This window comes from Carassius gibelio, chromosome B7 (assembly GCF_023724105.1).
Source record: "Carassius gibelio isolate Cgi1373 ecotype wild population from Czech Republic chromosome B7, carGib1.2-hapl.c, whole genome shotgun sequence".
In the NCBI taxonomy this organism is placed as follows: Eukaryota; Metazoa; Chordata; class Actinopteri; order Cypriniformes; family Cyprinidae; genus Carassius; species Carassius gibelio.
In genome coordinates this window covers 27768184-27795565 of record NC_068402.1, presented here as the reverse complement: position 1 = coordinate 27795565, position 27382 = coordinate 27768184, and the positions used below count along the sequence as shown (strand labels likewise).

Here is a 27382-nt window from a genome sequence, read left to right as displayed (position 1 = left end):
GACTCATCATCGCTCATTCTTCGTGTGTGACTATGTCGAAGAGGAGTCGCACGAGAGATGAAGCAAAGATGATTTGGGGGAAATTAACTGGGGCTAAAAGCAGCTATAGCCACATCCCGCTGGTTCAAACCAACACCTCCTGGCCATTAAATACGGAATTTAATAGAAGTTACTCTTCTATATTTATCTTAGACCTCAGTCTGAGACTTCTGAATATCTTGTTTAGTTTATTCTGGCCAAGAACTGTCTGCTTAGACACACTGTCTGACTGACATGTCTGAAATGCACAGTTTGTTTTGGTTTTAAATGCTGAGGCAGGTTTATCGGAAGGTCTGTATAAAAAAGACTGTCTTATTTTGATTTTGGAATCATTTTTCCATCTAAAGTAATACATACTGGTAATTGAACAGACATGCAAGCAAACTGTACAACTCTAGACTGGATGGATAAATAGTTGATTTGATGGCATGGCAAATCCCTATTTTTCTTTTCTTCAACCTTGTATGTTGTATACACCACTTGATTTTCAGGCAGTCTCAAGCATCCTGAAATTATGTAAAACTATCCAATCAGATTAGAGTTTGCCAGATCGATAAAGTGCTGTCTATATTTTGGATTTTGAGATAACATTTAGGCTTATTCATTTAGCAGAATGTTTTTATCCAAATTTCATATGTGTAAAACTACAAAAGGTTACAACAACAACAACAATAATAATAATAATAATAATGATAAACAATTCTAGACAGTTTGTAAGAATGTGCAATTGAATTAAAAATAAATCTCAAATATATATATAGAGTTGTTACAGATTTTTGAACTCAACAAAAAGTCATTTCATACATAATCATGACCAATCAATGATGAGCTATTGTTATAGTTTTAATAAATAAACATTGCTATATAGATTTTCACTTTGTCTATTGCTCTTATTCATTTTTTAAGAATGTCTTTGTGAAAATGTTACTTCAATACTGAATTAAATAGCATAGACTTCTTCATGGCCAGTGTTTGCATATTTAATTTCATACTTGTTCTACAGAACTCTGTACTAGTGTTAAATGCAACCGCTTTTGTTAGCATTCATAACATTCTTCATTTGGAGAAGTTGTGGCCTAGTGGTTAGAGAGTTTGACTCCTAACCCTATGGTTGTGGGTTTGAGTCTTGGGCTGGCAGTACCTGGAGAAAACTGTCTAAATGTAATTAGCTATACATACAGACACTCACGTGAAAAGGTTTAAATGGCAAATTGGTCAATCAGACATTTTTTTTTTATTTTATTTAATAACTTAAGAAGTGACAAGATCAGTACATTTTTAAGAAATGCTTATGGGAATTCAAAACATTCTTAACCTTATTTTTGTCAGGGTTATGTTAAGTTTTCATTGTGTGCTGTTAACATGTTCCCCTGTGACCTAATTTTACTTGGTCTCCTACTTCTTATTTTTGTTCACCTGTGTTTGATTAATTAACTCATCAGTTCCTTTGTTTGTTAACCTACAAACACTCTCAGTTTTCCCGTAGTCGAGGTCCGTTCTTGTCTATGTTCAGTTGCACATACACCCAATTAAAGCCAAAACTGCATGTATATTATGCTCTAATTACACACATTTTTCACTTCACCTGCAAAATCTCTAAATGTCCGCCTTTTTGAGCAGACGTCCTGACTGTTTTGAAATTCAAATATGACTCACAACTTAATAACTGGCCTTTACTTGAATAAAAACTCAGATGTCCTTCAAAATAATCATTAAAATGAACATATTTTTGGCTAGTCGTCCTCACGCACATCCACCTCTCACCAAAAGTGACTCATCTGTCCAACAAAACAACACTGAATGAAGAAACATGATTAAATAATAAAAATGGCCACGTCTGAGCTAGTTTTTGTATGCTGCTTTTTTGTGGCGATGTTTTTGTGTGTATGTCTGAGCATTCAGTGCTGCTTTTCTAAACTCCCTACATCATTTTATATAAGATTTCCTGAACCGTACAAAAGACGACTTTCAGTTGGAGCATGAGGACTGTGCCAGACTGTCTTATTATGTGGCTTATCAATCCTTTAACACACTGACCTACCTTCAGACTAGCAAACACTCACATAAAAATTCTATTAAACCAGTTAATAGAAGTTCGTAATCACAGCCTTTATACAAGGAACATGTATTCACCTACTTGTGAGCATGACCCAAATGCTAGGCAGGTTCATCTTGGGGACCCACGTCCTAAGACAAATGAGCCTATTCTGTCATAGCTGCAAATTCAGCAGCAACTTCAAATACTTCACTTAAAGTGGGACTTCAGACTCCATTCAATTCAATTCTAATGCTGGTTTTACTTCTGGAGGTCAAAAAGTATAACACTTTCAGTGCAAAAAAAAAAAAAAAATAAAAAAAAAAAAAAAAAAAATGGAGGCACAGAAGGGACAGGGGGGATAGAATAAAAAAAGAGCAACCATATGGAGAGTAACTGTGATGGAGCGGAGGAGAGAATGATTGAGCGTGAAAGCCAGAGGGAGATAGAAGAGAAGAAAGAGGAACGTAGGGTGGGGGAAAACAAATCTAATTCCTTGCAGGATTGCTGGTGTCAAATGTGCTTATTTTTGTTTCATGGGCATCCTCCCATGTAACTTTCCACTCTCACTCGTTTGGCTCTTGCTCTCTGACTGAACTCTGAACGTATTCTCTCTGTTAAATCTTGGATTTGTACTCAATTCTATTCTACGTAGAATGTAAAACACCAAAAATTTGGCATAACAATCATAACGTCTTTACCTCCAGTCTGATTTTCTGAGAACTGATTATCATTTACTCTAATTAAAATTAAATGAATTTAGGCATTATAAAAAGCACAACGCAGAAACTAAATATGCTCTGTAGCCTACTTAATTTGCAAAGTGCAATGGTTCAGTGAAGCTAAGTCTGTTCATGGTTCTCCTTTAGTCTTTCAGTCCTTCCACTGTTCATCCATCTTCCAGTTTTCAATAGATAACGGTTATTTTACAGAACAGATATCTAGAAAGATCCGAGGAGTTCTAACATTATGAGCACATTGCATTTTCAAGTTCTGGGCCATTTTCTTTTCTGGGAGGGAGAACAAATAGTATTGGCTTGTACATTTCTTATTGCGAAACTCACAGTCACATACATATTAAATTATCATTGATTGTTATATTCTGTAAAAATATGCTTGCTGAAAATTCTGCATTTTATTGTATAAACGAGTCCCAAAATGAAACATTAAACTTTAGAAATATAAAGATTTTCCAACCCACTGATAATTTCTCATTCTGCTTCTATTTACTTTTATATATACTTTTTAAAAGTGATTTCTCTATTAAGAACCTAAATTGTGTGCTATTGAAAACCAACAGTTCTTCAATTGCTTAATTTAAATATCAGTGACTTCAGTGATATTTATTAGATGTCTTAATTACCTCAGATCAGTCACACAATTTTTACACTCTCTTTGGAACAGCCACTAGGAAAGTTAGTCAAAAATGGCGGCGCCATCATGCTCTGGGCTGCTGTCAGCAGGAGGGACTGGGAGATGTGTTGACATCCAGGGCAGTATGGCTGAAGTCTAACTGGAGATTGAGAATATTTTCTCACAAAGCAAGAAATGCACTGTGAGGAATTTAATAAAACAGTTAGCATTCTGAAATTATTTGTGTATGACTCAAGACCAAAACAGTTATATATATTGCACTCATCACGAATGTGGAAAATGTTAAGGGTTAGCCAAAACAAACCTTGCAATTATCTCAGATATCAAACATAACTCATTAGCCTTGGCTCATGTTTGTGTGCTCATTATAAAAAGCTCAGTGTAGTGCTTGAAAAATATTTTAAACATCTTAGTAAAAAAAAAAAAAACTGATATGCCTTTTCTGGGTCTAGAATACCACAAAAGTTTGGACACTGAACCCTTTTGGACTCTAAAGTCACACTTCAAATGTCTGAATGGCATTACATTTGATGAAAAAATATGAAACCAAGTGCCATCTGCAAACAGATTTACTTCAAACGGCATAAGCTTTTTTTCTTCTTCACATTTCTGAGCCATTTTCTGCAATTACATTTAAACATCTGGTGTTGCAAATATTTTTGTGGATGTATGAAGTAATTTCCACTCAAATTCACACAGGTGTCCTTACAAAATTACCATTGGCATAGTACATCATATTATCTACAGTATAAACATTCTTGACAATCAGAAATTTTACAAGTATAACATTTCTGCAGTTTTTATGGTAAACCTATGTTTTTTATAAATGTTTTTAATGAATGTAATGTAAACCTTTTTAAACTACATATGCAGTGATATGGTTGTGATGTAAAGGTTTGTATAATATTTATTCATTCATTCATTCTCTGATCAGATATGTGTGTGTGCATATGTACAATATATTGTATATATTATTCAGAATCTGTCATTTTATTTCCGCATTTATTTCATAACATTTAAGTTTAACGTTGTACATAGTACTTTTCCAAATAAAATAAATAACTAAATGAATAAAAATAAAAGTATGTTTTATGCTATATTTCTTTCAAATAAATGTCACTTATTTGTAAACTTAGTCACAAGTCGTACAGGTAAAATTTTTGTAAACTCTATTATTCCAAGTGAAACGTTGAGATGAGTTCTATACACAATAACAAAGAAATTTTATTTGACAAATAAAACATTACATTCTATATACTGTATCCTTGACTGCTAGTGCTACATATAAAACTGCCACTGCGTGACAGCCATCTACTTATCAGCACAAAGAAAACTTGTGACAGACACATATCTGTGTGGGGAATTAAAAAAAAAAAAGAAGGAAAAATCGAAACCATATGCTCAATGCTTGGTGACACACAACGAGACAGAGAATGATTTTCTTTTGCTATAAGTAGCTAACATTTTTCCTTCATAGACTCAGTGCTCTGGCAGGCGGCCTGTTCCCCTGCCCCCATCCTTAGGGAAGAGCGTCTGTGTGTGTGTCTTTGTTTCAGCGAATAAAATTACATCCGCCTGACATGCATTCAGCCAAGCTCCAAACAGCACAGGGACTCATTACATCATCACCACAAGAGCCAGAAGTTCAACCAAACGTCCAGATTCTCATGGCCTGCGAGTGAGCGCACAAACGGGTTTTCTGTTGATTTGCGAAGTCAGCTATTAAATGAAAGTGCGAGCCTGAGAGAGACACCAGCAGTCAGGGTGAAACAACAAAGCTGCGTTCACGCCGACAGCTATTAAATCGCTTGCGATTGCAGAGCCTAGCTGTTGGGTTTCTAGTAGGAACCTCACACTGGTAGTTGTTGCTTTGGTCCTCATCTGCATAAAGCCGAGCTCTGTTCTCGCTGCACTGGCAACAGTCGCTGAAGTCAGTATGTTACAAGAAATCACCAACTCTAATAGAAAATTAATATCTGATCATTTTGTTGCACCATAGGGGTGTAACAGTACACATATCCGTACTGAACATTTTTGGGATGGGCCTTTTGGTATGCATGTGTGTCGAACAGATTTTTCAGACAATATTCAGACAATAAATGCTGTTTTGACAGTCTTTGTGGCGTGACTGATCGCTGTTTAGAAGCCATACGGCAGTGCAGAGTGCAAGGGTTTGAATTGTTGAATTGATATGTGACATCAAGTTGTTACTCCCGTTTGTATATTGTTGTTAATAATGATAATAAAAGTACCATTACACCCCTAATTTAAAGTAATTAATGTTCCAGTATAATGACTAACCTTGTCATTTCTATGAAATGTGGCCATGGGATTAGTTATTTCTCTCTACAGATGGTGACATATTCACAGACTTGACCTAAATGTCAAGAAGTTACCAACACATCAATAGTCAGCACCAGTGGCAAAACAACAGCTGACACAATCTGTTTAGCTCCAGACACTCACGAGTCAAAAACGTCATGTTTATTCAAACCGAGCACATTCTGTGGATTTCAGATAGTGGATTTTTAAATCTGTGGATTTTATATAGTGGATTACTAATGGTCCAGACTTGTCTTACATATATAATGAACTAATAAATAGTTAAAATGTGTTTTTTTTTTATTTATTATTTTGTCTTATCTTTCTTAGGGCACCAAGTGAGCCAGAACTGGCCTTAGTGCCCCATCAATAAATTGGTTCATGATGTCTTTACTGACTCATCCCACATTTACAGGCCATAACACCTCCATACTAGACACAAATAAAAACTGGTAAGATTGACAAACTTCACATGAAGAAACAAACATACAGGATCTGATGTCCATAGATTGACCATTTAGGGACAGCTTTACAAACTTATTTTGCCGTTAAAATAGCACTGTCAGAATCTACTAAATACACGCAGTGAAGAATTTACACTAAAAAGGTGCATGGTGAGTTTCCCTTTCAGACGCAACATTTATGGGAGGACGGGACAGTATTCAAATGAATGATGCAATGTGATTTAATAATGTTTACGATCATCAAATTACTGTTATTTGTGCCAAAAAAGCATGTCTTAAAGCAAGCAGGAACTTGCGCTGCTCTTGGTAGATAGTGCTGGTCACCTGTGTTCTTTAATATGCGCAATTTCCGCATTGTCAGTAAATCAACCGCATAATCTTCCCCTCACATCAGCAATTTTATGGAATTGTGCTCTAATGCTAATTTGCTCTGTTTAGTAAATCCAGACCTTAGTATTGTTATAAGAAAAAAAATAGAGGTAAATATGTTAAAGTTTATTATTATAGGTTCATCATTGTTCTCATGTAAGTTCAAATGGACATGGTTTAGGGGATTTAGCTTGACATTTTCAGGTTGTCTAAGGGTTTCACAACAAGCCAAGAAGGTTAGATGCATCCGAAGACTGAGTGTTTGCTCAAGTGAAGGGCACAAGGATGTGTGCACACTCACACGTGAGTGGCCGTGTTGCACATGAAATGCAGCTATACACTATTCAAGGATAGGAAAATTTCAGGGAGAGCTGGGACTTGAAATCAGCCAATAGGAATGGATTCTTCTGGTCAGGTCAAACTATTCCATAGTGAACTTAATGAATTATTTATATGGTATGTAGTATTTATATGAGGTTTTCAGTGGCTAATCTAGACAACTGGAGAGTGGGTGGCTGAAATACCTGGTATGTAATATTCATATGGTTTTTTAAAAACATCCAGGGCTGCATTTCCCAAAAGCATCGTAAGCCTAAGTACATCTTAGACCCATTGCCACCAACTTAGGCTTACAATGCTTTTGGGAAACGCAGCCCAGATGGGTTACTCCAAGCTACACAACAGAGCTGTCACCACTGAATGCTCATCATGTGACAACTGGACACAGAACGAGGAGCCATGATTAGAGCAGCTGCTTGAAACTCCACTACATTGTTGTCATTGTCTTGTATAAAGAGGAGCTCTTTTAGATCCTTCAGAAGGCAGGCTGTTTCCTAGACTGCACGAAACCATCAAGCTCTTCCAAAAGAACATGAAGGAAAAGCTTTTTAGTTGCTTGTTAGAAACTCTGAATGTTAGAACACCTGCAGCGACCAAACGCAAGGGTCTGTCTGGATTCCAGGCCTTACTCAGAATGGAGGAGTCTAAAATACACACCAACCGAGATTCTCTACAAGCTTTCATAACTCAGATAACAAGAACCAGAACCCTAGAGTGCTTATCAGGAGCTGCTTTCTGGCAGTGATGCTGCCACCACAAGCTGCAAGAGACAACAACTACATATATCCTTCTAAGTACCCAATAGACTGGCGTGTAAGACTCTGGCTTGACCTTTTTCATGAAAAAAAAATAAAAATCACTATGTTGTACATTGGATCGCAAAAAAACTTTTGCCACATGGCTGAAATCTACAAACATCCTTTATTGCACAACACACCATATTGTTTGGAAAACTTACTGCTGAGACCAAGACAACAGTGTACAAATTTTAATTTTAAAATTGATGAATATTTAATGTTATACTGTATATATATATATATATATATAAATATGTATGTGGTGAATATTTCATTTTTATTTTTTATTATGGTTACTTGGTCTTACCTCAAATGATGTTTCAGTCTCTTGCTGTGCTGTTCTGCGAGAGATCCAGTGTGCTGTCACTCTTTGTCCTCTGTCTTCCACTGAAAAGAAAGAGATGCACTGAGATGATGGGAGGGAATAAATGTTTACTGACATTTATGAGTGTCCCCGACTAAGGATTTTCATAGTCGAATCGGAATTTTCGAATCTTGCCGATATTCGACTGATAGTCGAATCATATGTTTGGGGGCGGGGCAAAATACATTGAGTCAGCTAACATAATTACTGATGTTAATGCACAGGGAAAATGTGTAATGACCACCTTGCAGATAAAAACGGGGTAAATAATGTTTTGATTAACAGATAGCTAACACTTAACGTCGACAAAACTATAACAATTAATTTTATTTTATTTTTTTACAATAGTGCTCTCATTATAACGTTAGCCTAAAACGTTAGCAGTTAATGTTCTTCATTTCTGTTTTGAGATGCGCGCTGAAGATGACCATTAGTGTGACGCATTTGATAGCAAGTACAACCATCAAGAAAAAAAGTACGAAGAAAAACGTTTTTCAGTAGTGTATTTTTAATATATATTTTAACAAACATCTTCCTTTTAATTAAGTTTTGAGTGGTGGTATCATATGACATTTTTCGTGACCTTGTGTCATCTCACAATAAAAAAAGCCAAAGTTTCTGAGACTTATTGAATTAGGGGCATGGTCTGGTTTCAATGTGTACCCCGAGATGAAATCCTGCAAGCTCCTCCAGACTACTAACCACGTTTGTGCTTTTATCAAGCCTGAAACCTTATGAAAGTTGAACATGGACGTGTTAGTTATGAGAGCACAACATAGTTTGGCAATCTAGGCTTGGCATTAAGTTAATCAACTCCAGAGAGGCAGCTAAAAGTGGGCAGCGGGTCACACTATTAATCTCCCTCAATCACTCATGATTAAGAGGAATAATCATCCTCATAAATCATTTTGAACGTCTCAGCTTTCATGCACTTGATTTAAAGCTCTCGAGGGATCCAGAATTAGACGCTAAAATTACAAGCTTTTACAAGTTGATTATCAGCACAGCTAAACTGGCTGTGCATTCTCTCTGATAAAGAGAAGAACGAGGGGAAAGAAATGAGAGGTGTGGATTTTTCTCTGACCTCCCTCTCTTTTCCTCAACGATAGCACTTTTCTTTGCAAAAAGAAACAAATAAGTGTCCTTTATCAGCTAGATCCCAGACATCTGGGGTCTCACACAGAGCTGTCATGCACACAAATGAGGAAAAATAAAATCATTACTGACTTCAACATATCTATGGTTGGAGTTTATATATTATGACTCGTGGTAAAAGGAAGCAATAGAATTGATCGGGAGGGGAGTGTGTGGGCGTGCTCCTCACAAGACCATCCTTTTTCCAATATGCTTTTCTAATTCCAAATGGTCTGTTTCCATCTGACTCGTCAAAAATCAGCCCCTTCTAGATCACTGCGGCTTGTCAATCACAACGCAATGTATCTAAGTCTATTCTGGTTGTAACCGCAGCTCGTTTCCACAATAAACATCATCAAAGGCCAAGTCTGAGTTCTGGGGACGCAAAATAATCAGCCTGTCGCCTGCACAACATAAATCCAGAGAATCCATCAACGCAGACTATGGCCCTCTAGAGAAAACCATTTTCCAAAACTAATAGGTTTAGAGAAGGCATTAGCTGCAAGCCAGCCTAAGACATTGTTCCCAAAGAATGATCTAAGAAGGCCAGAGCTGGCTTGAGGGCAGTTACTCTTCAAACACAGCGAAATTGACCTTCCTCTGGTTGACAATTATCTGCCCGTCAAGTCACTAAACTGCCATGGGGGTCCCAAAGAGCCTTACTTTTTCACTTCCGCTCTTACCAGGCTTTTTAGGAACAGACCTCAGGAGAAAAGTAAAAGTCTGAAGGAGTAGAGGATTAGTATTCTTCCCCTTTTTGCTATCTGCTCACTTTCCTCTCTTGCTTTCCTTGGAGTCTCATTATTACACAAAATAAAATAGTATTTTATATATTTATATACAGTGTATTTCTAATTACTTCAAATATTAACTTTCATATTTCACTCAATTTATGTACACCTTAAAAAGATTAAAAAAACGGAGATTTCCTCATACTTTAACACCTCCAAACAGTAAGGTGTGTATAATCATTGATTTCCTGATTCTCACGCCTCATTACGGGGATGAACAATATTGAGGTCAGACCTGAGGATGGGATAGGTTGAGTGTAACTGACAGATCCGACAGGATGTCAGCTTTAAAATGTCACAAATGAAATATTGCACCAGATGTAACAGAAGCAGGTTACACCCATACTGTGTTCTAAAGAGGCCTAATGAGTGTATCCAGATATCCAGAAAAGATGTAAGAAAGCACATAAGATCCATACAGCAACGTTGCTGTTACGATTACGTATCGATCACAAGGTGAGGACAGAATACAAAGAGAGAGAAAAACAGATGAGATGATTATGATTTCCTGTCACTACTGAGAGAGACAGAAAGGGAGAGAGAGATGAGAAAGAATATTTCTAATTTGCAACCGATATGGGTCTTTCAAGAGAGCGGCCGAATGCTGATATATAGCCAAACTAATGCAATTTAATGAAACACAAAATTGCTTAAGTGAAATAAAATATGGAAAAGCAATGGCAATGTACTGTGCACAATATTTGCTTAAAACAAAGATTTAAAAAGCTCGTTTTTTTACTGTTTTAATATGTTCCTATCCCAGCTTAATGTTTAAGAAATATGCAATTTGTAGGTTGACTTCTCAGAAAAAGTTCAACACTGTGGTATTGTGGTGCAAAAAAAGCTTTACACAGAAACATTTGCACAACTAATGCCATGTGTTTGGGAGGTGACTATCTCTGTTCTATATGGCTGTAACAATATACGACCATTTGTAGCACATTTAAATAAAACTTTAATAATAAAAGAAACACACAACAGCGTGACAGCCCCTCACGGACGACTGCCGCGCACAAACCAAACAAAACAAACAAAACCAAACCACAAAATAAAACCCAGGTCTGTTCCTCACTCGTCCTTCACTATCGTAACTCCTCTTTTATCCTTCCGGATCTCCTCCATTGGACATGGAGACGTGTGAGTGGCGCAGGTGTCACTAATTTCCATTTACTCGACTGGCCTCGACCCGTTCCCACGGCTCTCGTCCCCACCCCACTCGTCACAATGGTGAATTCAGAAATTATACTATTATAACTTTTGCGCTTCGACTTTAATTCCAATAAATTGTCAAAATTGTTTATTGGCAAGGGTGCACACAAGGGGAGATACTTTTTAACCATTATATTGGGCATAAGGACAGTGTACAACTGTATAAAACGCATCAACAAACAATCTTTCTACATTTTAGCAAATGATAACCTTAGCTTACATCGTCTAAAATCAAGCAATTAACTGGCCTGGCCAGTATATCAGTCTATCACAGCAGCTGTCTGACAGTGTGAGGAATTCCACACATCATCTGTGTGACTGACCAATCTATTGACCATTGCTGAGAGACGGAGACTGAAAAAAAAAAGAAACATGTCAATATCAGTTTGAGAGGAAGCATCTGCAATTTAGTAAGTCCAAAATTCACTGTAAAGATGCTGCATGGTGCAGATGACGGACTACGATTTGTGTGTGTGTGTGTCTGAGATAAGCTGGCACAAGACTGAATGTTGCTTCTGTGTGGGGGATCTCTTCTCTGAATTGTGCCTGGCGCGTGTGTGAGAGAGGAGACAGAAAGAAAGAGAGATAGAGCGGTTTGAATAGAACTGTTTCTATCACTGTTTCCAGGGTGCCGTTTTAAAACCAAATGCAATCACAAAGCACTGCAGGGACCAGGCGTCTACAGTGACAGCTCTAAACAACACAGGCAAACTCCTCCCTTACCTTACAACTAACAGCTCCGCCACGCTCCCCATCTCTGTCTGCAGCTTTTTGTCTCTCTGATTTCCTCTCTGATTACATTTGTCTCTCTTTTTATCTCTCTCTCTAAAACACACACTCTTTATCTCTCACTCCTTTTATAGCACCTAAGAATGTCAATTTATAATGGAATCTGACTCATACAGCCTTCAATATATTTTTATTAAAATGCCACGAGCGTTGCTTGTGTAGGAGTCCACTAAAGTCCACCCGCACTACAAACTGTTATAAGTTTTATCAAAGAAGTTTATGCTTCTCTAGTTGATAAACAATAGACACAAAGCACAAGTACTTTTAAAAAATGCTAACAATGTTTGCAAGATTGTAAAAAAAAATGTAAATTACCATACTTTTAGAAATGATAGGTATCATAAATAATATAATATTTAATATTTTCAGACACTAAAGGTTACATTGTATGCTGTTTACAATTAAATGAAAATTTCTTGTAGTTTAAACTTCTTTTAAATGCAATAAGATTGACCGACTTTAGCAGCACCTACAAACAAACATTACAACTTTATATGTAGAATACAACTTACAAAAAATACATGTCATTTCAGAATTACTTCTTGTTTTAATGTACTGATGACAACCATTTATGGTAATCTAAAAATATTTAAACATAATTTCTATTGAAACTTCGGTAGCACTTTATTTTAAGGTGTAAATTAATATTACTCAACGTGTAATTACACTGTAACAAAGACAACTTAAAATAAAGTGTAACTGAAACGTATGTCATGTATTTATTTATTACACATTTGTAATGATGATGAAGTTACATTTTAGTACACTTAACATATATTAATTTTCAATACATACACTACACTTAAATTCACTTAAATAAGATTATAATCAAGTCATTTATTTGAGCTTTGGTATTTAAGTCAAGATATCAAATGTGTAGTATTAAAGCATTATTAAAATTAAGATTTAAAATTTACTTTACAGCTAAGTTACTTAAGTGTGTTAAGAAACAGTCATGCAACTGTACTGTAAGTTCACTTAAGTAGCCTTTTATTTCATCAATATTAGATTATCTTCAAGAACATTTTTTTAAATAGACTTTTAAAATGTGAAGTACACTACAAGCACACATTCAACACAATTTGATACACTTCTTTTTCGCAAGGGCTGTATACAGTGCAATATTCAGAATTTGAAGTACATGCTGTATTTAAAAAGACAAGGAGGATTTATAATGATGTACTGTGGACCTACAGCTGAGAAAAAGATGGCGTTATAATAAGATTCCATGCCACAAAAGTCGCTTTCACAAGAAAAAACAACCATTATCTATTGTGTGAGCCAATTTATGAAAGTCATTATCCTGATAGAAAAACTGTAGTCCAGGGACTAATGGAACATTCCAGGAACAAGGGGCTTTTTAGACATACTGATGAAACCCAAAGTCATCCATCTTTCGTCTCATCGCATAAACATAAGGCGTATAAATGAATAATGGTGATATAACTAACCCATGCAGCTGTGGCGAGCACAAAGCGCTGTGAGTAGACCACTGCAAAAAGTCTGCCTTATTTATACCTCCTGTGCTATTATGTACATATTTCAAATAAGTCTACAATGCATGAACCCAGTCCTTCCTTGTAGAGAAGAATTCTTTCAACCTTTATATTGTAGCAGTTTGTATTAAATTGTGATGCAAGCATTATCTTCCACCATTTTTCTTATTTGCAGTTTTTCAAACATTCACATCGTTCTGCAAAAAATAGCACAGTATATAGGAAACACACAGTGTGTTTATTCATTGTTTTATGAATTGAACAACGTCACACTGGCTCTTTTTGTCTTTTTGTAACTCTAAGAAATTGAAAGTGAATTCATTTATTTAAATGAAAGCTAGACTGGTCAGTGTTTATAATAAATATTTGACACTTTATGAGTATATGAATGACAAGCAAGGAAAAGCACATTTTGTGAACAAACTGAATAAACCGGAAATAGCATCAAAACATACATTAATAAAGTTTTATATTCAGCATAAAAGTAATCCCGGAGTCCTCCAAGGCCAGCTTTACTACGATCAATATCTGTTTTGAGATAAAAGATGGCATTAATTAAAAACTTGCATTGAGAGAGCAAAAGAGAGACTGCAGAGATACAATAGACACTATTATGTAGAAAATCAATTGTACAGATGAGCAGTCAGTTATTCCAGACAAGAGAAATTCACTAAACAAAAATATTTGACTTGAAGTATTTTAGAAAGCTATGGAAAATAATCGAAATTAATAATCCCTTGACACAAAATCTATTATTTATTTTATTTTGTACCAATATTCTCAAGAATCAGTAATTATAATGTGAAAACTGAATAGGCAGTGAAGTCATTTTTATATTGGCATTCAAAATTGAGATTTAATTTCTTGGATTTTTGTTTGCATTCAGAATTTATATTGGTCTTTCCTCATTGAATTGCAAATAAAGCAGAAAACCTGCATTGCTTGCAAGTAGCAATAGGAAATGCAAATATATATTCTTTAGTATTACGTCACAAGGCTTTTTTTTTCAGTTTAAGCAGAAGTAACAAATGGCTAGTTTTGTGCATCATTTAAAATTCACATATAGGTATAAACAAGCCATAAGTGTATGTTAACATTAACTTCCCAGCTCAGCAGAATATTTGCTCTTGCTAATAGCTCTTGCCTGTCGTAGATAATATCGCAAGCCTTGTTATAAATGCATTAAAGGTCTGTCACACAGTATGGAGACTGAAGCTCAGTGCAGGTCCCCAAGTCCCCGGTCAAATCTCAGAGAGATGTAGAACTTCTCCAAACACGCAGAACAAGCAGAGAGCTTGTGTCGTTTCTGTTGAAACAGGACTGAACCTGATATCCTGAGACCAACAGCCTGTTTGAGTTTCAGTAAAACATAGTTTTTAAATGACAGAGTACTGATGCCTGTAATAAAATATTAAAGGGGTCATATGATGCGACTTCAATTTTTCTTTTCTCTTTGGAGTGTTTCAAGCTCTTGATGCATAAAGAAGATCTGGAGGGTTGCAAAGACTAAAGTCTCAAATCCAAAGAGATAAAAAAGTTAAGAGTCAACCAGGCCCTCCTAAAATGCCTCGTTCAAACACGCCTCCACATGTCTACGTCACAATGTAGGAATATTTGCATAACGCTGTCTAAATGTTCACGCAAATAAAGATGGTGTAACTTTTATTTTCACTGTTGCTGTTGGTGCCGTGTCGTGGAGACACTGTGTTTCGTTTTGAAAGCAAAACTACTTTGTTTGGTCTTCCAAAAGAGGACACAACAGTGGTTAAGTTGTATTTACAACACTGTTCCAGAACAGTTCAACCCAATATTCAGATGTGTGAGTAAAAGGACTGTTTCCTGTCAGAGTAGTCTACAATGCTGGTGTCTGTTTCTATAAAGTGAGGCAATTCCAACTCTGCAAGAACAGTCTGCTGCATCTGACTCACAGTCTGTAAGTATTTCACAAGTATTGTAAGTTTTCACATGTAAAGGATTTACCACTGATGATTCCAACGTGAGTTGTGAGCAGTGTAGAGAAGTGCTTGTTGTTTGTCGTTTCTCCAATCAAAAATGCAGACATGTTTTTATGTTTACGCAGCGTGATATGCAACAAAACGAGTAAAAAGACAATATAAGTCTTCATAATCAGTAATTATGTCCCCACTGGAAACCGTGGACTTGGCAACACTGGTCACCATAGTGTTAAGGGGCATCAGATTTCTGTCACATGCTTTGAGGAATTTCGGCCAATCACAACGCACTGAATGGCTGACCAATCAGGGTGCACCTCGCTTTCCAGAACGATGAGCTATGTAAAAATCGACATATTTCAGAAAGGCAATGGGCATAGAGGACAAAACAATAAATGTACATTATGTGGAAAATAATGTGTCTTTTGAACCTTAAACCACAAACATATTGCATTACAACAAACACACAAAATAATGTTATTTTTTTAGCAATGTCATATGATCACTTAATGGGAAAAAAAATTGCCAACAGTCTTCTTCAGTGAAAATCTGGGGTGTTAATAAAGTGAACTTCTTGAATGCTGGGTATAATAGACAGTAGGCTAATGGATTTGCAGCATCAATAACAGTTTGGTTTAATGGAGTCCTGTCATTAAGGCTGACATCACACATCATTGTTCTACATAACTGAAAGACGGACTAATTTCTAAAGATCAAATCGATTTGTTTTGTGCTGTTCAGTGGTTTGACAGAAATGTGATGTGTTTAAATAAGCATGCTGGTGGTCCTCTAAATTTACCGATTATAGGCTACATTAACGATTAGTCAACTTCTGAACAAAAAAATAGGGGGGAAAGAACATGTAGGATATAATATATATATATATATATATATATATATATATATATATATATATATATATATATATATATATATATATATATATATATATAAGCATAGCAGCCCAATAATTAAATAAACAAATCAAACAACAACAAAAATATTTAATGATTCAGTGGGCTCTCTAAGCTTTTATGTTGTAGCTTTATGTTGTATTTGCTAACAGAACACTTCTAAATTAAACAAGTAACACTCCAAATCATTTATAAGTGTTTTACATTCACCAATCAGAGTCATTCGTTCCGAATCGTCACGCAATTTTTGTCGTTTGAGATGCATTTATTTTATTCACAAAAAAATCGATTTGATTGGCGATGTATGCTTTTGATTTAATAAAAATAAAAATAAATAAAGTCAATTTGTGTCGCGCTGTATGATTTGATGAACTAAAAAGAAAATACTGGAAGAACATTTTTGTTCAGAACTTCGAATGCATGTTCTAGGATTTTTGAACAATTCGGTTCCTGCGCTTTACAAAAATGCAGCCAGTGATGAAAAACCGGTAGGATACTTGTAAATGTATCGAAAAGTCGTTCAGCTTTAACTGCTGGAGAATCACTATCTGAGCTTCGCTAGCTGCTTGTCACATTTTCTCCCTCGCCTTGCAATTTCAGCTGATATCAATACAAAGCTGCAATCACATCTGCTGAAGCGTGCATCCGCAACATTAGTGTAAACAATCAGCAGATAATGAACTGGGCTTGCATTAGTCGGCAATCGCCATCCTTATATGGAAGAGAAATCACTGATGAATTGTTGCTCAGAATATTTTCTTTTTACACGATAAACCAAGCAAACAATATATTTACGCATTACATCTACACTTTTCAAAGTTATTTAATTGCGTATCACCCGCAAGAAAACTTCTTCACGGATGCGCGCAACTGGTTGATAAAGACAACTTTCCAAGTAGGTTCTGGGTAAGAAAGCAGCGTCTTACCTTCCTCCCGAGGATTTCCGCCTACAGTTTCCAGTAAACCGTTAAAGAGAAAAAAAGATAGCATTACAAGCGCATATCGTGTCGATGAAGTGGGTCCGTTTTTCTGTCTGTGTTTGGTATACATCCCTGTGGCGTTCGATGCTGTTCTCCGTCTCGCCTCGCGCTGTATTCACTCGCCAGCGTGAGAGGAAACAAGAAATAGATGTAACGGAGTCAGCTAAGCTCTGCCCTCTCGATTTGCGTGAGCCACGCGAACTATTATATGTTCGTTATATTGTCCTACTAAGAGCAGACAGAGAACACAAGCAAGCAAGGAAGGTAAGGACTGTGAAGCCTTGCTTGGACACTTGAAAGCACCCGCCGGGGCTTTTTTCCGGTCATAGAGAATAGCCTGTATGACTCAATGATCACTGTATTCAGCAGACCCCTGCTGAGAAAAACAGCTTAAAACAGCCTAAACTGGTCTGCTGGTCTGAAAATGTCTCTCAGTCTAGTCAGGCTCGTTTTAGACTGTTGGTTTATGACTGATGTAGGAAAGCCAAAGTCCATTTTCACCACAAAAGCAATCTTCTTTAAAGAAAAGAAAAGAAAAGTAAAGAAAGAAAGAAAAAACATTTGTGGCATAAATTACAAGACATTGAGTCACAACTAAAAACAAAAATCTAAATTGTCACATTAAAAACTAAACATTATTAAATAAAAGTCTTAATTACAATAAACGTACAAATGCTGACGTCATATTGGACACAAGACCTCAAAATTATGAGATACAATTTTGACTTTTTATGTGGCAGGAATAGGCTTCCATAGGGAAATAGGCTAATGATAATTTCATAGGCTTTCAGACTCAGTGACTGTTCTTGAATTCTGGGTAAAACTCACTTTTAAAACACATTTTACCTTTAAAGTATTACTTTATTACAAAAAGTAATACTCCTCCTATATAATATAATATGTTACCCTGGACTGCATGAAGGTATTTTTTTTTTATTGCATGATTTGTTAAGACACTATTTGGCTGAGATACTTCTGTGGGTGCATAAAATAAAATAATAAAAATGATCAAGAAATTCTCCTTTAAAGTTGACCAAATTATGTTCTTAGCAATTCATATTATTAATCAAAAAATTAATTTTGATATATTGATGGTAGGACATTTAAAAAATATCTTCACTGAACATGAACTTTACATAATATCCTAATGAGTTTTGGCATAAAAGAGAAATCTTTAATTTTGACCCATACGATGTATTGTTGGTTATTGCAACAAATATCCAAATCTGTTAAAGGATTTTTAGGCTGCATTAATTAGGTGAACCGGAAACACTTCCCATAACACCCGATGTACTTGCTACATCATTAGAAGAATGGCATCTACGCTAATATTTGTCTGTTTCTCTCTTGTTCCGAGGTCACTGTGGCCACCAGATCCAGTCTGTATCCAGATCAGAGGGTCAGTGCAGTCGCCCGGATCCAGTACGTATCCAGACCAGATGGTGGATCAGCACCTAGAAAGGACCTCTACATCCCTGAAAGACAGCGGAGACCAGGACAACTAGAGCCCCAGATACAGATCCCCTGTAAAGACCTTGTCTCAGAGGACCAACAGGACAAGACCACAGGAAACAGATGATTCTTCTGCACAATCTGACTTTGCTGCTGCCTGGAATTTAACTGCTGGTTTCGTCTGGTCAGAGGAGAACTGGCCCCCCAACTGAGCCTGGTTTCTCCCAAGGTTTTTTTCTCCATTCTGTCACCGATAGAGTTTCGGTTCCTTGCCGCTGTCGCCTCTGGCTTGCTTAGTTGGGGTCACTTCATCTACAGCGATATCGTTGACTTGATTGCAAATAAATGCACAGACACTATTTAAACTGAACGGAGTTGACATAACTGAATTCAATGATGAACTGCCTTTAACTATCATTTTGCATTATCGACACACTGTTTTCCAAATGAATGTTGTTAAGTGCTTTGACGCAATGTATTTTGTTTAAAGCACTATATAAATAAAGGTGATTGATTGAAATATATCCGTGATTCTTATGACCGGTTTTGTTGCCCAGGATCTAATCAAATCTAATCTAATATAATCATTTCACCTGTACTTTTGAATTCTGTTGTTTCCACAATTCTGCATAAAGCAGGCACACAACACCATTGTGGTCCAACATGTAATGCTGGCATGTATCTGTGAACCAGGGAAGAAAAAGCCCCACAATGAAACAATGGATCTTTTAACAGAGCATGTGCAGTGTGGTTTCTGCGACTTTATCATTACTCAGTCATCAGCAAATGTTCTATCCATTCAGATTTTAAACACAGAAAAACAATCAAAACAAGCCTGCGAGAGGTTTACAGCACACAGACAATAGGCCTCCTGCAACTTTGTACAGCCAAGCCATAAAAGAGATTGTGTAGAGCGACCCAGTCATGTAATTCAGACTGTGGGAGTTAAAGCATTGGGCCTGCTGCCTGGAGTTCTTTGCCTAAAGAAACATGCATATATACTTTTGGCTCCACAGTGCCATATGCTGTGCCACGTAAGCTTGGAGAGTACAAAACAAGCCACAGAACTGAATCAAGCATTAGAGTGCTCAGAAGTTAATGCACTTGACAGAACGCTTGTGGAGGGTGGTGTGCCATGAAATGGCTTCTTTCCTCCCCACATAAATAATTTTATACTATATTCTATGCAAGTAAAACCATTATTATATTATATTATATTATATTATATAAAAAATCTCTCAGTGGGACAAGAACATTTTATTTTGTATTTATTTGCATTTTTTATATTATATTACATTATGTATTTATGCCTGCCTCATTCACTGGACTCACTGAAAAGTTTGAGCAATATCCCATCTTCTAGGGTCATGCCATTGTACACCAGATACTGTAGCCCAATGAGGCTATGATAAATATTGCATTTGCAGACAGATGATAAATGATTTATTTTTGACCCAGAGTTGTGTCTTTCATAAACTCGTTTTTGGATGGCTTGTTTAATGGAAGAGCATGTAGAGGTCTGGTGAAATAGATCTGAAATTAGAACAGTAAATCTTCCCAACAGGTAATTTGGCTATCGGGCTGTCAGAAGTGAGCTAGGATATAATCTTCTGCCCCCGGCTCTCTGGTGCACTTCAGCTCAGTCTTAAAAGGCAGGTGGCTTTACTCAGTGATAAGAGAGGCCTTTAATCATGACTCACTGAGAACATATTGTTGACCTGTAGTCCAGAGGAGTTCCACATGTAAATGAGAGCAAATAATCAACATTCATGTTGCCAAGAAAGTGCTTGCACAGAGTGAGTTGTGCTGTTTTGTGATTACTATGTAAATGTGAACTATTAAGTAAAAGGTGTTAAATTATTTTGTTTTGTTCTGATTGGGTTATGTAAGCCAAATAAATTAGAATGCAAATGGGAAATGATGAGCTTCAAATGATGAATAATGTACATTTTTGAATAAAACATGGGTTTGGGTTTTTTAAGTAAATACTTAGCAGATTACTTCAATTATAAGTTGTCACAATAATACCTGCTATTGAAAGGGGGGAAAAAAATGGTCAATATTTATTTGTCTTTGTGTTGTTCCAGACATTGAAACATTCCTTTGCAACACAAAGGAAGATATTTTGAAGAATGTTTGCAATCAAATAGTTTTGGTTCCAGTTGACTTTCATTTTATGGACAAAACAACAACAACTAAAGAACTACTGCTTTCATTACTTTTGGTGTTCTATAACGACGACGTGATAGTAATAATTCAAAAACATGATTCAAGGGGTGTGTTGTGTCTCTCGTTATAATCAAAGCTTTTCTCTGAATAGCAATTTTGTATAAGTGAGTGACTGACTTTTGCTTTAATCCTATAATCTTCCCAGCTACTCTTATAATTCTGTCTAATTTAACTTTATTCACAGAAGTAACTCATCCGAACCACACTGTTATATTATACCCTAAAACACTCTCAATTAACCCTGTATAAACTCTTTGCAACACAGCTTTGCTCACACAAAATTTTTTCAGTTTCCTTAGCAAGAATATCCTTTGATTTGCTTTCTTACAAATAAGAGCCACATTATCAGAGAAGTTCAATTTACAGTCTATCATGATTCCTAAATACTTAAAAGTCTTCACAATTTCAACATTTTGATCACATAACATTATTTCTGTTAGAGGCTCTGGATGATTTAGTCTCTTTTGTTTTACTTACATTTATCAATAAAGAACTTTCTTCACACCATTTTTCCAGTTTCCAAACCTGCTCCTCGTACTCAAGATGTACACACTAATTTCTTAAACAGCCTAGGCCATTATATGCATTCTCTCTCTCTCTCTCACTCTCACTCACACACATAAAATCATGTATAGAAGAACAATGTGAACATCAGCCAACCAATATTGTAATTAATAAATACAGGTGCTGGTCATATAATTAGAATATCATCAAACAGTAGATTTATTTCACTAATTCCATTCAAAAAGTGAAACTTGTATATTCTATTCATTCATTACACAAAGACTGATACATTTAAAATGTTTATTTCTTTTCATTTTGATGACTATTACTGACAACTAAGGAAAATCCCAAATTCAGTATTTTAGAAAATTTTGAATATTACTTAACACCAATACAAAGAAAGGATTTTTAGAAATCTTGGCAAACTGAAAAGTATGAGCATGTACAGCACTCAATACTTAGTTGGGGCTCCTCTTGCCTGAATTACTGCAGCAATGCGGCATGGCATGGAGTCGATCAGTCTGTGGCACTGCTCAGGTGTTATGAGAGCCCAGGTTGCTCTGATAGTGGCCTTCAGCTCTTCTGCCTTGATGGGTCTGGCATACCGCATCTTCTTCTTCACAATACCCCATAGATTTTCTGTGGGTATAAGGTGAGGCGAGTTTGCTGGCCAATTAAGAACAGGCATACCATGGTTCTTAAACCAGGTACTGGAAGCTTTGGCACTGTGTGCAGGTGCCAAGTCCTGTTGGAAAATGAAATGTGCATCTAAATAAAGTTGGTCAGCAGCAGGAAGCATGAAGTGCTCTAAAACTCCCTGGTATACGTCTGCCTTGACCTTGGACCTCAGAAAACACATACCTGACTGTGGAAACTTTACACTGGACCTCAAGCAACGTGGATTGTGTGCCTCTCCTCTCTTCCTCCAGACTCTGGAATCCTGATTTCCAAATAAAATGCACAATTATTTTCACTTTCATCAGAGAACATAACTTTGCATAACTCTGCAGTCCACTCTTTGTGAATCTCCCACACATTTTTGAATGGGTTTTGTTTCACAATCCTCTCCAGGGTGCGGTTATCCCTATTGCTTGTACACCTTTTTCTACCACATCTTTTCCATCCCTTTGCCTCTCTGTTTATGTGCTTGGACACAGAGCTCTTTGAACAGCCAGCCTCTTTTGCAATGACCTTTTGTGTCTTGCCCTCCTTGTGCAAGGTGTCAATGGACATCTTTTGGACAACTGTCAAGTCTGCAGTCTTCCCTGTGATTGTGTAGCCTACAGAACTAGACTGAGAGACCATTTATGCCGACTTTGCTGATTTGACATTCATGAAATATTCTTAAACACACAATCCAACCTTAGGTCAAATCTCAATATTCAGTTGACTGTTGTCTTTATGAGTGATTTTATTTTATTCACTTGTTTACACAGCCACTGCTGCAAAATGTGAATAATTTGAAAAACATAATAGACTTTGTGTATGCAAGGCTCATTAAAGGCCCGTTAAAGCTTTGGCAATGTAACTATTCAGGGAAAGATCTTAAAGAGTATAGATGCATATTTTCTTAGAATTTGTATATTTTCCCTTTTACTTTTCGTTATGTACACTGACATATGACTTGAAATATACCACAACAGGCAATAGCCATGCAATGACACACAGTGTTTTGGCCCCATCTAGAGTAAATGAAGGGTCGTTACCGAAGCAGTGCACTGTAGTTCTTTCAGTTCTCCAGTCCTGCAGGCGGCAGTAATGTGACTATTTCCTGTGAGATGACAATCTTCTGTGTTCTGTAAACTGGAGACTGTGAAAGCATAGCAGAGTTATTCTAAAGCATGTTGATACTCTTAAATGTCTAAACGTTATTTTGGTCACAGTCCGCTGGTACAGCAGCGCTGTTTATGACTGGTTTAAAGTGTTGGATTGGTGAAAAACATGACTGCCAATGAAGACCAGGAGGTGAGAGAGATACTGCTAAAGCTAACGCACATGAGCTCAAAGATGCTCATTTAAATACAGTGTGGAGGTTTAACAAAGGCTGTGTATTTTAACCTAATCACAAACTTAATGAACTTGATGTTTATATGTGTTTTTGAAATGTAACATTTAACACTATATAAAACTTACAGTGGTTGTAACTCACAGTGCTATCACTGTATGTATACCATTTTTATATACCACTGAATGTTTAGTATACTGGTACATGTATGAAACATGGTAATACCATGGTAGTGTTTTGACAGTCTGAAGTGTTCATGTGCAGATGGAGTTGGAGGCTCTCCGCTCCATCTATGAAGGAGATGATTGCTTTAAAGAGCTCAGTCCTGTTTCCTTCCAGTTCAGGGTAAGAACTGCCACACACAAATACTTAAGTATTTATATAATAAATACACCCGCCACTCTTTACTTTGGCTTACAGATGTGTTTATTTATGGTGTACAGATAGCAGGATATGAATACAGTTCCAAAAACCTTAATCGCTACTGTTGCATCATCTCCGAAAGTTTGTGTTAATGCTGTGGTTTGTGTCTGAATTGTGCCTTTTTCGTTTTTTATTTGTAGATAGGAGATCTCGATGACTCCAAGTCCTTCCTGCTAGAAGTGTCCTGGCCAGAGAGCTATCCTGAAACTGCCCCGCACATATCACTAGATGCTTTTTTCAACAACAGAATGCAAGTTGTTCTCAGAGTTTTAATTGTGGCTGAAAAGTTCTAAGCTTTAGTTTATAGATTGTTCTATTATTTTTAATATACACACACACACACACACACACACACATTTGATCTAAATGTTGATGATCAGTGTCTCTTATGCTTTCCAAGGCTGCATTTAATTGATCAGTAATAAAGTGAACAGTGATACTGTCATATATTATTGCAATTTACAACCGTTTTTTATTAGAATGCTTCCTAAAATGTAATTAATTTCTGTGATGGCGAAGCTGAATTTTCAGCAGCCATAACTGCACTCTTCAGTGTCACATGATCCTCCAGAAATCATTCTGATATTTTGATTTGGTCCTCATATCACAACATATTAAAATTCCTCAGCATTTATCTGAAATAGAAAGACACACACACACACACAAAAACTTTTGAATAGTCGTTTATCTATAGAATAACATCTATTTTCAGATCCCTGGAGACGAAGCAGTACATTCTCTCCAAGTTGAGTGAACAGGTAGAGGCCAACCTGGGCACTGCCATGATGTACACGCTCTTTGAGTGGGCCAAAGAAAACCAGGAAGCACTCATGGAAAACCACCAGCCTGTGACATCCGCTGTGGTTTGTATTCTTGAAGAGTTAGACTCTTTTTGCGATCTCTGGACTAGTGCTTTCTGGTTGATTTGACTTGATATCTTTATACATTCACTTCACCTCAAAGAATACAGCAGCATATCACTGCAACAGTTGAAGGTCTCTTGTATCTATGGAAACTGCCCTCGCTGCATTCAGATATTCACAATGACTGTCACGGCTCCTGTAAATAATGTAACGACTCTATTGTTTCTCAGACCCTGATATCCAACAGCGATGTCATGAATAATTCCACCTCTGTCAGTAAGAAAAAGGAGAAGAAAGAGCAACTAACCAAAGCACAGAAGAGGAAACTGATTGGGAGAACAGGTTCGTATTGTTGGCAAAAACAAAAAAAAGAAATAAGTTTGGCTTTGTTGTTTGAATGCACACTGATGGGAAACTGCTCTTTGTGATGAACAGATAATAAGGGTGAACTGCCAAGAGGTTGGAACTGGGTAGATGTTGTCAAGGTAAGTTAAGATGAGAAAAGATTTACTACAAATGCAATTTGACATGTAAAATGAAATTGCGCATTCTTAAATGATCATAAACTTGTTTTATAATCTGTCTTTTTCTTTTGCACGGGGATCTCATCCATTCATTGCCACCTTCTCTGTCCAACAAACAGCATGTAAGTGGTTTATATGTATATAATATACATATAGAATGTACAAGATATAATATACAGTTGCCCCAAGAAGCATTTGCACTCTACATGGTTTGAATTTTGTGACATTCGATTAAAAAATCGAACCAAATGGCATTTATTTGAGAGAAAAACAGCTCGAGCATTTCACAGAAATTTGAGAGGTGCGCTGTTTAGATAATAAAACAATAGACAGAAGTATTTGGGCATAGTTCATATGAAGTCCACCTGTGGTTTCTCTGCTAAAGGACACCTGTGTGAACTAGAGGTGAACCTACATCCACTACAGTTGACCTTTGTAGCATTTGGTTTCATTTAATTCAGAAAGTTTCGACAACATATCTAGCGTCATCTGTTTGTAGGTGCTGTTTGATTTGATATACTGTTATAATGGCATTCAAATTATGTTTTCAAATGTTTGGGACCTTTGTATTTTGAAAAAAAAAAAAACACTCATGTAATCATGTCAACAACATACTAGACCATAAACACTGTTAATAGGTTTTTTTTTTTTTTTAATGAAAGTGTCACAATGAAACACTACTATTACTAATGAGGTTATGGTCCAGTGCTTTAAGCATGGATGCATTAAATTGGAAATTAATTATTTTGAAAAAAAAAAAAAAAAAAAATACTACAGTACATTGTTTTTTATTGTAATTCTTTTCTCAAAATCAAACAAATACAGCTTTGGTGTGCATAAGAAAATTATTTTTCTTTTTTTTTAAACGTAAAAATTCTTTAAAAATCCCAAAACTTTGACCAGTAGTGCACGCTTATGATGGATTTACATATTTCTTGTTTTCTTTTTTTTCATACAGCTGAGCAAAACTGGAGGGAAAGATGAAGATTAAAGCGATGCTTGAGAAGAAATGATGGATTGAAGTAGCGCTGGATGAATGTATGGATGAAATGTGTCTCTCTGCACTTGTTTGTTATATGAAAGCTGAACATGAATTCTCTCCGGCCATGATTTCAATTCACCTGGAGCTGTCACAGAGCAGATCTGACAATGAGTGCAAGGAGCTCTGCCTTCACAAAGACACGTGTTCTCAGAGCCACACTAGCGTGTGCTAAACTAGCTGAGCCACGCATGAACATCAAGAAACCTAACAACGCTTTAAATACTTGTATTTTTGGATCTAGTAGAACAATTGGGTGTAAGTTAATAAACCTAACATCAGTGTGATGTTTCATCTAGTGGAATTTATTTTTTTAAATTGTATCATAGATAGTTAAAAAGTGCAGTGCAGAGATTTGTTGTCAGGGGTGGCTGAAATAAAACACAAATAAATAAAAACCATCTATTTGGGGGTTAAAAGTGAACTTTCAAGTTTTACATTTTGATGTTATTTGTGGAAGATATTTTACGGGTGTGTGATTTAAAAAATAAATAAAGTGTTTTAAAGCACATTCCTTGTAGATAAAACAGTGCCCCTCTTGTTTAATGTGAAAACATTCTGTAATGCCTTGAAGAAATATGTCAACCTAGTGTTATATGGATCAGAAAGCTTCTTAAAGCTCCACGTTTTGATAGATGGTCTGCTCAAATTTCTTTAAAGTTACTCTCTTTATTACACGTTTAAGGCTAAAAATAAACCCCAGAAGTGAGACACTACTATGGTACATATCTATAATATAGTGTAAAATATCTTAGGTTTGAAACTTGAACTACTTTTATAAATAATAATAAAATAAATAAAAATCATAAGTCAACGTCGTTTATAAAAATATAGCATATTTTAAAACATGATCTCCTTAGCAAGTGTCAGATTCACTTTTTTTTAACCCTATGAAAGTTGCAGACGTAAATAACGTAAATAAGTACAGATTATTTTTTTAAATACAGCATTAACATATTATAAGTTATGAAAATA

The 27382-nt window shown here is 36.2% G+C and overlaps 2 protein-coding genes and 1 long non-coding RNA gene across 3 annotated transcripts in view; 1 reads left to right on the top strand and 2 right to left on the bottom strand.

The window, feature by feature from the left end:
- The window catches only part of adam19a (ADAM metallopeptidase domain 19a), a 71647-nt gene extending 53765 nt beyond the window's left edge, over positions 1-17882 (bottom strand). Inside the window, exons 1-2 of the mRNA XM_052562097.1 lie at positions 17315-17882; positions 8047-8126 (exon numbers count right to left, since the gene is read on the bottom strand). Coding sequence (XP_052418057.1) covers positions 8047-8126; positions 17315-17438 — 204 coding nt within the window. The 5' untranslated portion in view covers positions 17439-17882. The remainder of the gene's footprint in view (positions 1-8046; positions 8127-17314) is intronic.
- Positions 17883-22140: 4258 nt separating this feature from the next.
- On the bottom strand, positions 22141-23363 carry LOC127961626 (uncharacterized). Its single transcript, XR_008154479.1, has 3 exons — positions 23260-23363; positions 22415-22493; positions 22141-22298 (listed from the first exon to the last, which is right to left on the bottom strand). It is a non-coding gene; the product is annotated as an uncharacterized LOC127961626 (long non-coding RNA).
- rwdd (RWD domain containing 4) lies at positions 23311-26934 on the top strand. The gene is made up of 7 exons (XM_052560831.1): positions 23311-23518; positions 23823-23903; positions 24122-24231; positions 24694-24844; positions 25075-25186; positions 25280-25490; positions 26327-26934. Exons 1-6 carry the CDS (start codon positions 23495-23497, stop codon positions 25336-25338), a joined length of 537 nt encoding a protein of 178 aa, XP_052416791.1. The 5' UTR covers positions 23311-23494; the 3' UTR covers positions 25339-25490; positions 26327-26934.
- Positions 26935-27382: the final 448 nt, after the last annotated feature.